This window comes from Strongylocentrotus purpuratus, unplaced genomic scaffold (genome assembly GCF_000002235.5).
Source record: "Strongylocentrotus purpuratus isolate Spur 01 unplaced genomic scaffold, Spur_5.0 spur5_scaffold_1, whole genome shotgun sequence".
NCBI classification, from domain to species: Eukaryota; Metazoa; Echinodermata; class Echinoidea; order Camarodonta; family Strongylocentrotidae; genus Strongylocentrotus; species Strongylocentrotus purpuratus.
Window position 1 is genome coordinate 12026864 of NW_022145594.1, and position 17075 is coordinate 12043938.

Here is a 17075-nt window from a genome sequence, read left to right on the forward strand (position 1 = left end):
CATAATCACTTTTTGATCAAATTAGAGTACGTTTTAGGCCATTTCAAGCCTTTCGAGAATTTTGGGTGGGCACACCTTTCCGCGCGCATAAATTTGCGCGCACGTTTTTGTTCGTAATGGTCGAACGCAACCTAGAATCGCCATTTCTTGTCTATCATAGTATTGCCCATTTTTTTCCGAACAATTTGATACCATGTTTATCTCTTTATGACCATTAATAACGAAATGAGCGCCCGTTCAAGGTAAATGTCTGTGCGTGCGAGCTCTTGTAATACATAGCATATAGGCAAAAACATGCCTATACGAAATACATTATAGCTCTTTAGGATGCAAGTTGACCCCACAATTTTTTGCGTGTCAAACTCGTGAGAAATAATCGAGCCAGTTGTAAATAACATCGCGCACCAGCTGCTGGTGACAATGACAATGTATATTACGCGTATAACAACATGCGCACCATGCAGGAACTCCATTGTGAGGTAACAATCAGACCCTTGGCACGCTGTTTGCAGTGTATCGAAAATTCGTCAAGCACTTGATGCACAGTGCTTGTTTGACGATGTTTTTGCAACTTCTAATGCTAGGATATCCTGTGCAGTGTAGGCTACATAATTTATAAGATAGTAATTTATAATTTATAATTCATGAGATAGTATAAGATAGTAAGAGTTTCTTGTTTGCTCTAGATGTCTGATGTGGTTAATATTAGTAATAGTTACTTGCCATATATCATCCTCACCTTCGGTTCGGGCGATATACGTCGTATTGCCCATAAGGCAGTCAATATTACTTAATTATGCATCATCATGATAATTGTTCAATATCTTGTTCATCAGTTCAGCTCATCAGTTTAGTTCAGTTCATCAGTTCATCCGTTTAGCTCATCAATTCAGTTCATTTTACATCAGTTAAATTTATCAGTTCATCAGTACTTCATCAATTTATATCTTAATACATCATTTTACATTAACATTATTTCATGGGGTAATTGAATTGAAGATGAGCATGATCATAAGAATTGAAGACAGACCACCTTATTCGTCTTCGTGACGAATTAAATTCTAGTATTTTAATTGAATTTGTACAAAAACACAATTCAATTAAAATAAATTTGTGACCACTTTTTTGTGTGCACGATTACTCAAAATTGAACCGTCCAATTTCTTTCAAATTTAAAATAGTTATAGGTCATCATCTTAAGACGTGACAGGAACATTTTCAAGTTCATCAAAATATCGTGACGTCATCCAGGCGCCATTTTGTGAAGTGCTCTGAGAATCAACTCATGATCATATCTTCATAACCGTAAATCATTTCACATTCATATTTATAACGATTATGGTCAATATCCGTCCGGTCAACTTAAGGTAAATAAACGCGCGCGTACGTGTCCGTCCGCGCGTCGGTGCGCGCAAAAATAAAAAATGCTCATAATCACTTTTTGATCAAATTAGAGTACGTTTTAGGCCATTTCAAGCATTTCGAGAATTTTGCGTGCGCACACCTTTCCGTGCGCATAAATTTGCGCGCACGTTTTTGTTCGTAATAGTCGAACGCAACCTAGAAACGCCATTTGTTGTCTTACATAGTATCGCCCATTTTTTTCCGAACAATTTGATACCATGTTTATCTCTTTATGACCATTAATAACGAAATGAGCGTCCGTTCAAGGTAAATGTCTGTGCGTGCGAGCTCTTTTAATACATAGCATATGGGCAAAAACATGCCTATACGAAATACATTATTAACCGTATAGAACAAATATTATTGCTCGATCTGAAAAGTCAACGGCAAAATTCGTGGGAAAGTAGTAGTGAGCAATAATCGAGCCAGTTGTACATTTCATCGCGCACCAGCTGCTGGTGACCATGACAATGTATATTACGCATATAACAAAATGCGCACTATGAGCGAACTCCATTGTGACGTAACAATCACACCCTAGGCATACTGTTTGCAGTGTATCTCTGTAAATGTTGATCAATTTTCTTCCAAATTTTGATATGTTTTAGCTGAGACAATTTTCAACAAATGCCGTCGCCACGATTTTTCATTTTGACAAAAGCATCATGGCGTATTTTTGCGATTAAAGGAGGCATGTCAATTTTTCACATTTTGCGTGTATTCTCTATGTGACATGACTTTTTCTCAAATCTGGATTCTACATTCCTGTCTTTTGCGAGCAATATCGCCGTTTTTTGCGCTTGGTTTTTGTTGATTTTTGAGTATATTGTAGCTGAGACTATATGCTATCTAAATATTTCCTCACTTTTTTCAATCAGATGTCAGGATCACGCTTATGATCATGATCATCATCATTATCATAATGATGATAATCATCCCCATCAAAATCTTCATGATCATGATTATCATCATCATTATCATTATTATCATCGTCATCATCATCACCATTATCATCATCATTATCATAATGATGATAATCATCCTCATCAACATCATCATGATCATGATTATCATCATCATGATTATCATTATCGTCATCATGACAATAATGATAATCATGATTAAGTAGTTTATTTTTAATACTTTGTGTCATATTCATTAGGCCTACTTATTTTAATATTTTTTTGCATTAAATTTGATCATGATCATTATGAATCATCATGATAATTTCTCAATATTTCGTTCATCAGTTCAGCTCATCAGTTTAGTTCAGTTCATCAGTTCATCCGTTTAGCTAATCAATTCATTTCATTTCACGACAGTTCAATTTATTACTTCATCAGTTCATTAGTACTTCATTCATCAATTCATATCTCAATACATCATTTTACATTAACATCATTGTATTCGGTAATTGAATTGAAGATGAGCATGATCATAAGAATTGAAGACAGACCACCTAATTCGTCCCCATGACGAATTAAATTTCTAGTATTTTAATTGAATTTGTACAAAAACACAATTCAATTAAAATAAATTTGTGACCACTATTTTGTGTGCACGATTACTCAAAATTGAACCGTCCAATTTCTTTCAAATTTGACACAGTCAGAGGTCATCTTAATAAGACGTGACAGGAACATTTTCAAGTTCATCAAAATATCGTGACGTCATCCAGGCGCCATTTTGTGAAGTACTCTGAAAATCAACTCATGATCATATCTTCATAACCGTAAATCATTTCTCATTCATGTTTATAACGATTAAGGTCAATATCCGTCCGGTTAACTTGAGGTCAATAAACGCGCGCGTACGCGTACGTTCGTACGTTGGTGCGCGTAAAAATAAAAAATGCTCATAATCACTTTTTAATCCAATTAGAGTACGTTTTAGGCCATTTCAAGCATTTCGAAAATTTTGCGTGCGCACAGCTTTGCGCGCGCATAAATTTGCGCGCACGTTTTTGTTCGTAATGATCGCACGCAAATTAAAATCGTCATTTTTTGTCTATCATAGTATTGCCCATTTTTTTCCGAACAATTCGATACCATGTTTATCTCTTTATGACCATTAATAACGAAATGAGCGTCCGTTTAAAGTAAATGTCTGTGCGTGCGAGCTCTTGTAATACATAGCATATATGGTCAAAACATGCCTATACGGAATACATTATAGCTCTTTAGGATGCAAGTTGACCCCACAATTTTTTGCGTGTCAAACTCGTGAGAAATTATCGAGCCAGTTGTAAATAACATCGCGCACCAGCTGCTGGTGACAATGACAATGTATATTACGCGTATAACAAAATGCGCACCATGCACGAACTCTATTGTGACGTCACAATCAGACCCTTGGCACACTGTTTGCAGTGTATCGAAAATTCGTCAAGCACTGGATGCACAGTGCTTGTTTGACGATGTTTTTGCAACTTCTAATGCTAGGAAATCCTGTGGAGTGTAGGCATATTTACCTAATTTACATAATTTATAAGATAGTAATTTATAATTGATAAGATAGTATAAGATAGTAAGAGTTTCTTGTTTGCTCTAGATGTCTGATGTGGTTAATAATAGTAATATTTACTGCCTAATTCAGGGCAATACGACTTGCCATATATCATCCTCACCTTAGGTTCGGGCGATATACGTCGTATTGCCCAGAAGGCAGTCAATATTACTTAATTATGCATCATCATGATAATTGCTCAATATTTCGTTCATCAGTTCAGCTCATCAGTTTAGTTCAGTTCATCATTTCATCCGTTTAGCTCATCAATTCAGTTTATTTTACATCAGTTCAATTTATCAGTTCATCAGTTTATCAGTACTTCATTTATCAATTCATATCTTAATACTATAAATACATCACTTTACATTAACAAAATTTCATGGGGCAATTAAATTGAAGATGAGCATGATCATAAGAATTGAAGACAGACCACCTAATTCGTCCCCATGACGAATTAAATTTCTAGTTTTTATTTATTCCGTACACTTTTTTTGTGTATACGTTTACTCGAACTCGACCTGGTCAATTTCCTTCAAATTTCTGCTAGTCATCAGGCCCTATGATATGAAGTTCCCGAAACCTTTTTCAAGTTCATGGGGTCATCGTGACGTCATCCAGGCGCCATTTTGTAAAAATCAGGTCAGTATCATATCTCGATAACGAGTCATCAAAAATCAACCATATTTGGTATACATCAACTTCAGGTCAAAGGTCAACGAAAAATGTCAAAAAAATTTGCGCGCGCACCTCGACGCGCACGTACGCGCGCATTAAAATTTTAAAATGGTCAAATTCGTTCCAAATTAATTTTGCATACGTTTCAGGCCATTTTAAGCATTTTGCAAAAAAACGCGCGCACGGACATGCGCGCGCGTTTTCGCGCATAATTGCATCTTCCAACATAGAATCGCCAAATTTTTTCTGTCATCATATTTGGCACATTTTTTCAAGCATTTTGATACCTTGTTCAACTTTTTCTGCCCATTAATAACGGAATGAGCGTCCGTTTAAGATAATTACCGTGCGTGCGAGCTCTTGTAATACATAACATACATGTGCAAAAACATGCCTATACAAAATTCATTGTAACTCTTCAGGATGGATAGATACCCCCCAATTTCTTTCATATTTAAATAGATTATGAGTTGGAGATATGATTTCATGTTTCATTTGACCCTCAATTAACTCATGACGTCATCATAATGGCCTCCGAACTCAAAATTTCAATTTTCATATTATGACGTCAGCAGATTTTTGGAAAATTGATTGTATCTCTGCAAATATTGATCAATTTTCTTTCAAATTTTGATATGTTCTACCTTAGAATATTCTCTACAAATGCAGTCGCCACGATATTTCATTTTGACAAAGGCATCATGGCGTATTTTTGCGATTAAAGGAGGCATGTCAATTTTTCACATTTTGCGTGTATTCTCTATGGGACATGACTTTTTCTCAAAACTGGTTTCTACATTCTCGTCTTTCGCGAGCAATATCTCCGTCGTTTTATCTTTGTTTACGCTGAGCTTTGAGTATGTTGTAGCTGAGACAATAAGCTATCACAAGTGTGCCTTTTATTTTTCGATCAGATGCCGGGATCATGCTCATATTTCACTTACAAAGTGGGATTTGAGAATTACATTTTCCGTTTACGTGTAATCTCTATAGGAAATGTTTTGGTATATCGGCAACGCACTTGACTTCCGACCTCGAGGTCCCTGGTTCGAGTCCGGGCGTCTCCAACAATTTTTTTTCTTCACTTTTTTTTCTTTTTGACCTTTCACTGTACCATCTCCTTTGAATATTAAAACACATACAATCGCAAATAATGTAATAAACAACCATATTTACTTTATTATTACCCTATTATCACTTGATCCATTACTTTTTGCGTGTAATCCTTATGGGAGATGACTTTTTCTCAAATCTGGATTCTACATTCTTGTCTTTTGCGAGCAATATCGCCGTTATTTCGGCTTGATTTTTGTTGATTTTTGAGTATGTTGTAGCTGAGACTATATACTATCTCAATGTTCTCTCATTTTTTTCAGTCTGATGTCATCATGGTCTGTTGATGATAATCATCAACATCATCATGATCATCATCATCATCATATTCGTCATCACAATTACTATCAAGATCATCATCATCATGATCATCATGATGATCATCATTGTTTACATGTCTATATAACTTGAAGGCAGACCACCTTATTCGTCCTCGTGACGAATTAAATTCTAGTTCTTTATTCTTTCTTTATTTATTAGGTGGTCTGTCGATGACAGATCACCTATTGATTTCGTTAGAATTTTCTTTCTTTATTCTTTATTCTTTATTCTTTATTCTTTATTTATTTTTATTTCTTCCGTACACTTTTTTTGTGTATACGTTTACTCGAAATCGACTTGGTCAATTTCCTTCAAATTTCTGATAGTCATTAGGCCCTATAATATCAAGTTCCCGAAACCTTTTTCAAGTTCATGGGGTCATCGTGACGTCATCCAGGCGCCATTTTGTAAAAATCAAGTCATTATCATATCTCGATAACGAGTCTTCAAAAATAAACCATATTTGGTATACATCAACTTCAGGTCAAAGTTCAACTAAAAATGTCAACAAAATTTGCGCGCGCACCTCGACGCGCACGTACGCGCGCATTAAAATTTTAAAATGCTCAAATTCGTTCCAAATTTTTTTTGCACACGTTTCAGGCCATTGTAAGCATTTTCAAGATTTTGCGCGAGAGCACTTTTTTGCGCGCGTTTCCGCGCGTAAGTGCGCGTACTGACATTTTACAACATGGAAACGCCAAATTTTCTCTATCATATCAACCACATTTTTCCAAGCATTTTGATACCTTGTTCACCTTTTTCTGACCAGTGATAACGCAATGAGCGTCCGTCAAAGTTTACAGCACACGCGGATCTGCATTATCCCTATCCACATTACATGAGCAAAAACAAGCCTATACAAAATTCATTTTAACTCTTCAGAATGGATAGATACCCCCAATTTTTTTCATATTTAGATAGATCATGAGTCGGAGATATGATTTCATGTCTCATTTGACCCTCAATTAACTCATGACGTCATCATAATGGCCTCCGAACTTAAAATTTCAATTTGCATATTATGACGTTAGCAGATTTTTGGAAAATTGATTGTATCTCTGTAAATATTGATCAATTTTCTTTCAAATTTTGATATGTTTTAGCTGAGAATATTCTCTACGAATGTATTCTCCACGATATTTCATTTGAACAATGGCATCATGGCGTATTTTTGCGATTAAAGGAGGCATGTCAATTTTTCACATTTTGCGTGTATTCTCTATGGGACATGACTTTTTCTCAAAACTGGTTTCTACATTCTTGTCTTTCGCGAGCAATATCTCCGTCGTTTTATCTTCGTTTACGCTGAGCTTTGAGTATGTTGTAGCTGAGTCAATATGCTATCGTAAGTGTGCCCTTTAATTTTCGATCAGATGCCGGGATCATGCTCATATTTCACTTACAAAGTGGGATTTGATAATTTCATTTTCCGTTTACGTGTAATCTCTATGGGAAATATTTTGGTACATCGGTATAACGCACTTGACTTCCGACCTCGAGGTCCCTGGTTCGAGTCCGGGCGTCTCCAACAATTTTTTTCTTCACTTTTTTTTCTTTTTGACCTTTCACTGTACCTTTTCCTTTGCTTATTAAAACACGTAGAATCACAAATAATGTTATAAACAACCATGTTTACTTTATTATTCCCCTATTATCACTTGATCCATTACTTTTTGAGTGTAGTCCCTATGGGAGATGACTTTTTCTCAAATCTGGATTCTACATTCCTGTCTTTTGCGAGCAATATCGCCGTTATTTCCGTTTGGTTTTTGTTGATTTTGGAGTATGTTGTAGCTGAGACTATATGCTATCTAAATGTTCCCTCATTTTTTTCAATCAGATGTCATCATGGTCTGTTGATGATCATCATCAACATCATCATGATCATCATCATCATCATCAACATCGTCATCACCATTACTATCAAGATCATCATCATCATGATCATCATGATGATCATCATTGTTTACATGTCTATATAACTTCTCCCTTTCTCAATATAGTAAGTATTATAATCTATCATAAGACTTGAAGACAGACCACCTTAATCGTCCTCGTGACGATTTAAATTCTAGTTATTCTTTAAGCCACTGGAACTGCGTAGAGTTCCGTAGTGTGGCGTACCGACTATGCAGAAATTAGGCTGCGTATTAATGGGAAAATAGTCCCTGCGTAGGTTATGCGTAGGCTGGCGTACAGGTTTGCTTAAGGTTGCTTACTGTGTGGAAAGCTTTTACTGCTTTGTCGATCTGGCGTAGGGTAGCGTACTGTTGCGTAGGCATGTAGCGTAGTGTTGCGTAAAAAGGCTGCTTTCTGCGTCAAGTTTCTACGCCGAAAGTACGCAAAAAAAATTAAACATGTTGAATTGTTTTCTTTCATCTTGCGTACCCCTTTTCGTTCCTCAGCATATAGTAACGTAGGCCAGCGTAGTTGGTACGCAACACTACGCAACTCTACGTATTGACCCCACGCCAATTAGTGACCCGCAAGTGTCACAAATAAAGTATTAAAAATATGCTCATCTGACCCTAATTAAACACCTAAACCCCCCGAGCTTTCGGGGGTTTATGGCCCCTTGAAACCCGTGGACCCCACGCCTATATTATATATACACTCAACTTGCTGCGATCTGATCTCTCCCCCCCCCCCAACTTTGAAGAACGTAACCTCCGAGCTTTTGGGGGTTTATGGCCCCTTAAAACCTGTGGACCCCACACCTATATTATATATACACGCAACTCAGGACCCGTGGAAATCCGCGGGATTCTAGAGGGGGGTGCAGGCAAAAAATTAAGTTTTTCATTTCGGGGGCTCCATTTCAAATTTTTGGGAAATTTTCGGGGGCTACTTTTTCAACTTTCGGGGGCTCTTTTTTCTGGGGCTACTTTTTCATTAATTCATAAAAAACGATAGGCCTACACTTTGTTGAGATTTGTTCAGTAGGCTAAGGTTTCAGGCTTCCTTCTTCATAATTGCCTATTTAAAAAAAAAAAAACATTTTTCTAGTTCAATAACTAAGTTTTCATGCATTGATTTGATGCAAGAACTGTAACATAATAGACCCTAGATTGTGATTATTTCTGACCATTAATTTCGATGATCATTTTTCAAAGTAAAATTTTCACAAGAAAATCAGACAGTCGTTTAAAAACGTAGACATTAGTAATACTTTTACTAATTCTAAGCTCAGGTTTCGTAAATCTATTCACGAAACTATATTAAGATCGCGGCAATAATGATGCAAACCAACAGATAACAATTTCAAAGTGTCAAATCTCTTTGACTCAAGCTATGAACTCACACACACTGCAGCGTAACTCCACCAATCTCAACACCGGCGCCGCAGGCGTCGGACGCCTACGGTGCGCGGTGTTGGAGCTTCCTGCAAGCTCATTGCAACTCACACACACTACACATCAGCACTGCACTTTGTGATGACTGAAGGCAGCTTGCGACTTAACTGTCAGTCCAATGGTTTTCTTGTGAAAACTTTCCTTTAGAAAATGATAATCAAATTTTAGTATACATTGCCGTAATAATCACAAAATAAGCTTTCATTTCATACCTCCATTCACGAAAACTATATCAAAATCGCGGCAATCATGATAGAAATAGGTCTGTAAGTTTGGACGTCGACGGGAATTAGCCCCGTGTATCTCGGGCTTTTGCAGCTAGTACAAAGCACACCCTATAGCACGATGGCTTACTCGTGGGTAATCCCGCCCTCTGCATAGAGCATTTAATACGCAACATAATGTGAGTTGCTCGTCGTCTGTCGAGTGTCTCTTTGATACAATGTTGAATATCCATGAGGTATCTCTGTCGTCACGCATATCCTGCATTATGCATGTCGCGTCTGTTTTCGCCCTGGACGTCGACACGGAGGAGGACCTCGGGCGGAGTATAGCCAATTCGCTAGAGTAGACTCTCCCGCGGACGACGGCACCGGTCACCGGTACCCCGAGGGGAGGGTTCAGGAGGAGATAGCTGCACCAACTTGGGTCGGCGATCTCATTAAAAAACAATAGAATACAAATGCTGGCGGAGACGTCGCGCCCCCCGCGGAGCCTTAGCGTATTACTATTATAGATTTTTACAAGAATTTGACTGATTGAGGGATTGTGAAAAAAGAAATTGAGAGAGGAATCGATTGAGAGAGGAGGCGTAAAGAAAGGGCGAGGCAGAGAGAGGATATGGGAGGGTTAGGGATAATGGGGTTGGGGAATTAGACAAACTAAATTAAATAAAGTTGTTAATAGACGGATGGAGAGGGAGAGAAAGAGAGAAAGAGAGAGAGAGAGAGAGAGATGAAAAGAAAGAGCACAAATAGGAAAGTGAGAGAGAGAGAGAGAGAGAGAGAGAGAAGGTGGGGGGGGGGGGGGGCGAAACAGAGAGGGAGAAGGAAAGGGGTGGAGTTGTTTATTAATAGGGAGAAATAAAATAAGAGAAGAGGGGGAATGGAGGTGGGGGATAAGGAGGGTGTGAAAAATAATGAGGATGAGGATAGATTTTAAGCCTACTACCTGAACACACACAGAACAGAGACAGGGTGTGGGCCTACATGGTGTTTAATATAGACGGGAAGGCAGAAATGGATGAGCCGAAAGAGTGTAATGTGAATCCTTGGATGATATATCGTTCTGTGTAGTTGTTGATACACCCACTGAGACAGGAGGATCATATTAACATCATCAGAGGTGTCACCTTTGACTGGGTATCAAATTCTACATCTCACCCATAGGCGCAAGCAATCTGGGGGCACCCGGGATAATGCCCCCTGTTCATATGCTGATGAAGATGAAGAAGGAGAAGAAGAAGAAGAAGAAGAAGAAGAAGAAGAAGAAGAAGAAGGAAAATAAGAAGAGGAGGAAAATCATCCACGGAGCTCTATCCATTTGTGAAACTACGAGACTTTTATTTTTCTATCATCCCCCCGTCTGTGCCCCCCCCCCCCCTTTTCAACAAGTTTGGCTACGCCCACGACCTGACTCACGTTCCAAAATCAGCTACTGATATCTAAGGCAGTTTAGGGAATCCCAAAGGCCTACATAAAAGTTGTTTAAAACCTAGTAGTATTAGTAGTAGCAGTAGTAGTAGTAGTTGTAGTAGTAACAGTACTGACATTTATTTTCCCGCTCCATTATGAATACAAAATATACATATTTACAACTGTATTTCAATGGAAACTGAATGCATTAAGAATACAAAGATAACGGGGAGGGGGCGGCTATTGGACCCAGACGTTTCCCATCCATCTCGTTTCTTAAATTTGTAATACCAAGTCCGGACTTATATGCCTCTTATCATGCAGATATCATAGTCTTACCTCAACGTGCCCCTGGCAGACCATTGGTAAATCTTTCCACTGCCAGCTCGTGAAATACAATGACTTCATCACCTCTGAATATTCTATTGAAAAGTGAGCTCATTTCTTAGAATACAATTTCAATAGCCAATATGTAATACAAGAATGTATAACGTTTGGCCTAGCTATCTCCAACATAATTTTTCATTTTCAAAACCTATGAGCCTGTCCAGAGGTTAAGGTTTAAGTTTGAGGCTTTGACCCCTTAGAAATCTAGGTCATTAACAGAATGTTTTCTATCCGTAGCTGTCAGGTTTATCCCCCGCCTACAATCGTTTTAATTTCCCACTAACTATCAACCAAACGTTGTCCAGAAGGGACGTACACAATATAACCAAACAAAATAAAAACACGACAAAGCCTTTCCTGCTGGAGCTTGTCAGACGCCCCCAGAGAATTAGTTTCCTTTTTTCTTTTGAGTCACAAGGATAATTTTTTTCTCTTCGAAACGAAGATTTATTTAAGAAGAGGACTTGAGAAAAGGTTGGTCTCGCGAGCTGTCGATATTGCGGGACGTCTGACAACCTGTCTCAAGCTGTATAGGATGTTCCTATAAACCGATCTTTCAATCTTCTTCTGTTGCAATGTTCATAGTATTCATTTCTACTTTCGACTGATCAATCGTGTTCAAAAGTTGTATCGATGCAGAAAGGAATGGATATGAATCCCAATGTTATCATCTCGAATACATAAACATGTGAGCAAGCGCATTTATATGGGCAAATGGGAATCTATTCCAAAATACCTAACTCTGACGTCTGGAGCGAATAAATAGTCTATCAAGGATATATGCTTGTCAAGTGCTTGATCACGTAAGATATCATTGACCAATATCTACGACCAAACATTTGTAAGAGGGATATGATTAAATTTAATGATTTTAAATGATTTTTGAAAGTCTTTGCAATCGAGTTATATCTTATGTTTCACTTCATTCAACTGGAAAAAGGGTCTCGTGGGTTATCCTGTTCAAGCTGACTTATTTTTGATCTGTTATTATTGTATATTGTTGTATGTTGGCAGCTTGTCGAATAAAAATCAATCAATCAAGGTATTGTTACCTATGAGGGCTCGCATGCCTCCGGGCAACAGTGAATAATTTCACTTTTTCAAACCCTAGCCCATAGGTAACCATTTCTTTCCTCTTCTCCTTGCTTTTTATTTCCTTCTCTTTCTCTATTATTTCTAAGAAAGTTGTATTTATCATGTTGACTTTGTATATAACGTGAATTTATGATTGTTATGGCCGAATGAATAATAATAATAATAATAATAATGTATAATGATCTTCTTCTTCCCCTCCTCCTGCAGACTTCCAAGATGTCCATGTGATGATGTTCGTTGGTTTTGGCTTCCTCATGACCTTCCTCAAACGTTATGGATACAGCAGTGTTGGTTTCAACTTTCTCCTGGCTGCCTTCGTCATCCAATGGGCCACGCTATTCCGTGGTTTCGTCGAGCTGGGGCATTCGGATGATGGCAAGATACACGTTAGCATTACATCGTGAGTATAAGATACCCACTCCTATTTGATTAGTAGCGATATACTTCTTAATTGCGTGCAGCGACGAGCCAACTAGGCGTTGTGGCGTGCGCCTGTAATCCAGCTAACAATGGAAGTTACAAACTGATTCAGCCGATGAGGCACAGTAGTCAGTAGCCTTGCTAAAGCATAATTTATTTAATACTTATGCACCTGAGCACCATGCATGGTAGATAAACTTAACCAACAGTTGGACTATTTAATCCGAGTAAATAATAGAAAAGTAAATAATTGCTTGAAAACAACCCCCACCATGCAGGAGACTTACGGCTTCCAGTCCCAACCGAAGATCAAGCTAACATCCCCGTTACATAAAATTTACCACTGATGGTAACTTTACCATGGCAACCTCACTCAACATCCAAATCAAATCAAGGATTCCATGGAAGTCGCCATTGATGGTAAAGTTACCACCAATCAATGTTAAGTTTAATGCAGCGGGGCCCTGGACGTGTTAATCTACTTTAGATGTAGAACCACTGCCCTATGATAATAGGTCTAACATGTAAGTAAAACATCGTCCATACTACGTCCCCCATAATATTGATGCATAATGCATATCATCACAGATATCATCCATTTACTAGCCATTTAGACTGATACACATCAATAGACCAGTTCGTAGTTAGATCCGGTACAAAAATATTAATGTCCGATTTTGAAAGCTTTAGATGTCGAGTTTTCAGAGAGCTTCTACTCGTCTGATAGACACTTACTACATGAGATTCACTTGATAGTTTTGACATCTATAAGGCTTATAAGCTATCCGGTGAGTCAAATTCATCTATTTCATTTCTTCACTCCGACAGTGTCTTTAAATGTCAGTTGAACCACAGGCAGTATTATAGAGCGGTAATAAATCAATTACGGAGAAAAACATTTCGCGTTGTCGTTTAGGGACACTGTACTGTCCCTGGTTGAACTGTCAAATCGAGGCACATCCGTTTTTATAGACAAGCCATCTCGTAGCGCTTCTAAAGGGTGCTTGGTATTTTGGTTCAACCCCTGTCACTTGAAAATTGTTTTGTCTATGTTACTCCGGTTGGGGAAGATGGGAAGGGGGCGTGCCTCCACGACAAGGTTTTTTTTTTTTTTTTTATCGAAATCGAAATCGAAATCCCCTCCCTCTTGAGCGGAAAGTCCTAGTATTTGAAACTTAGACCCAAAAATTTGCAGGTTTAAAGGAATGGTTCAACATTTTAATTTACAGGCGTGATAGGCTTTTTCTTAATACATAGTTATATTTCCGTTAAAGACGATACATAGGAATTTCTGAAATGGAAACAGTTCTGACTATAGAAATATTCATGAAAGGCTGTGAGGTGGTAAGGATCAAAAAAAGAAAAGAAACAAATTATAGATTACAAAAACAGTACTGTCATTAAAAATGTTCAGGTACATAAAGAAGTCTACCTATGCAATATTTCTACTTTTTTCCCCTCGAAAAAAATTAATGTATAGCTCTTCTTAACATGTGTAATGTGCTAACAAAAGAATAGTATACAGTCTAATAGTAAATGTAAACGTCGCTCTGGTCTGCTCATTCTGCAGCTCGTACATGTTCCACGTGTCTGCAGTACAGCGGTACCGTAACTGATGATCATTGTGGACTTTGGTTGTTGATACAAGATACGATTTACCAGGCCACATATACCAGACAGGCCCTTATATTGTTGTTTTTCTAACATTTTGCCACCTCGGTGATTAAAAATAATTTCCGGTAGAATATCCTGACAATAGGGCAAGGGTAACGTCAATAGGGACTTTTAGATTTGAGTGGACTGAAACGTGTGACGTCCATTCAAGGCAGTGCATTATTAGGACGTCGATCGTAGCATAGACCTATTGTCTTCGTGCGTATCTAAAAGTCCCTAATGACGACAAACTAATCAATGGCGTATCCAGGATGGAGGGATCGAGGATGGGGGGGGGGGGGAGGGGGTGGGGGAAGAGGGGGCGGGGAGCTACCTGATACCCTGGTAGAAGCTAGTGCCCTATTTTATACACAATCGTAGGTTATTCCTCTCCCAGTACATTTTTCTTATTTTTTAAATTCAATATTGTTATAACTTTTCACGATTCTAGGGCATTTGAGGGCATTTTGGACGTACATTCATGTCTGCTCTATGAAATCGAATATTGCTTTTAAAATGAAGGGGGGGGGGGGGGGACATATTTAGTGATTTTGTGCCCACGGGAAATTAATGTGCTGAGAAACTGAACATTATGCCAGGAATATTTGTTTTGTACTTTAATGGGGAGTCTTGAAGATTTATGGGTAAAAACTGCAATAAATCATTCAGAACAACTTAATTATATTGCTTGGGGTAAAGTCTCCTTTAATGTTAGCAGAAAATGATCAGATCGATCATGATAAGTGGTTGATTTGTACAGCTGTTGGCAGTGAAATAGTAAACACTGAAAGGTACTTTGTACACAGAAGTGTAAAGTGAATGCTTAATACAAAGGGTACATGATGTATAATCCTGAATAACGTTGGAAGTTTATGTATTGTATACAAGAACAAACAGACATTGATGTGATGGAATATGGACTCAAAGGATTTATGTGAGTTCTAGCTTTAATGATGAAACAAAGGAGACACCCGTTTAATTTTGGTTCTTTTATTGTGACGCCGTCGTGGATCATCATTAGAAAGTGAAGAGATTCAACAACTGTGTGGGATAATTCCTTAAGGATTATCTACAGAGTTCCCATCTCAACATAGAAATGCTGGAACTGCAAGCAAACTGCTAAACTGTTGGCGATTGTCCTAAGCGAACTGCTATTACGTAGATAACAACTATCGTCTTCCCCTTCTTCCCCGAACTATTTCTTCTAGTCTCGTCACAAGTCTTAAACATAACTTTCAGAACAAGAAAAGAGTCATTCCATGACATTATTATCGGGAGCTTCACGTCAAGGATATGCTCACATTGAAAAGGCTGACTCTATGGCCTGAATTCACCAAGGAGGTTAGTCGACAAACCTCCTTTGTGAATTCGGGCCACCATGTCTGTGATAATCCCTAGCAAACGCATGATTGAACCGTGTAATCTGTATGCAAACAATATTTTAATGTGTTAATAATATGTTGTATAATAGCATGTTTTAATAATATTTCCATGAAGGCATCTGTTCGTTTTATAGAGTAATAATAAATAACAATAGCTCGTTCATCATTACTAGCCAAGTTCTCAAGAATGCTGGTTCCAAACAATGTTGTGCTGAACAATGGTGTACAACACACCAGCGCCAAACACTGAATTTGCCCTGCTCCAGGCTATTGTCTGAATGATTTGGCGGTGAATCTTACTCGCAGGCTCTGTTGTTTAAAACCGTTAACCTGGACGATGAGCAAATATGACGTTAGCACTTCGGTATTCTATTATACTTCAACACGCCATTTTCATGATATTATCACATTTAATGCACAAATCTTTAAGTGACTCATTACGAATTCTTTCATTCACCTGTTACGAATAATCGTATTTTAAAGGTACTGTGTCCCATTTGCAAGCCAAAAAATGAAAAAATTAAATTTCACCCGTATTTGAACGATGATACTAATTTACTAATTTAGAACTTCCCTCAAAACGAAAGGGTTTGAAATTTCATTTTGTGGGAAACTTACGACTGTTCTTTGTCGAATCGACTTTAGTGATCTTAATCATTTTAGTTATGGTCTGATTGTCAGACGCTTGTACCGAATGGTCGTACGTTTTGTGCTGTGCAAAGATTCAGTCAGTTTAATTTTGGCCATTACAAGAAGTGGGTTATTGATGCAGACAAATGCTGATGTACCCTTTACAGGTCATTTCATGTATGTTATCACCAAAGAATAAAGAAGTCAATCAGTCACTCAATATTATTGGACAGTGAACTCTAGAAAGTAAACGGGTTTCCTGGCATAATTTGAATACTTGGACACTGCTAACGTTTAAATTTCACAGATAGGACATACGAGACATATTCATAATTCTACAAAGTTCTACAGAATTTCATTTTGGCTGCAAATGGGACATAGTACCTTTAATAGTCAGAATGCGAATTGCATACGTTACGTGTTATTAGACAGGTCAAGCCATAATGCTGGTCCTACCCAGCAACAGTTAATGTATGCAATTCGCATTCTGACTATTG

General features: G+C 38.0%; 1 protein-coding gene across 2 annotated transcripts in view; it reads left to right on the forward strand.

Annotated features, from left to right (window-relative positions):
* Nucleotides 1-12701: 12701 nt before the first annotated feature.
* The window catches only part of LOC584796 (ammonium transporter Rh type B-A), a 41561-nt gene continuing 37187 nt past the window's right edge, over nucleotides 12702-17075 (forward strand). For both annotated transcript variants that reach the window (XM_030977697.1, XM_030977698.1), the window contains exon 1: nucleotides 12702-12893. In XM_030977697.1, the coding sequence (XP_030833557.1) occupies nucleotides 12721-12893 (173 nt within the window). In that variant the 5' untranslated portion in view covers nucleotides 12702-12720. The remainder of the gene's footprint in view (nucleotides 12894-17075) is intronic.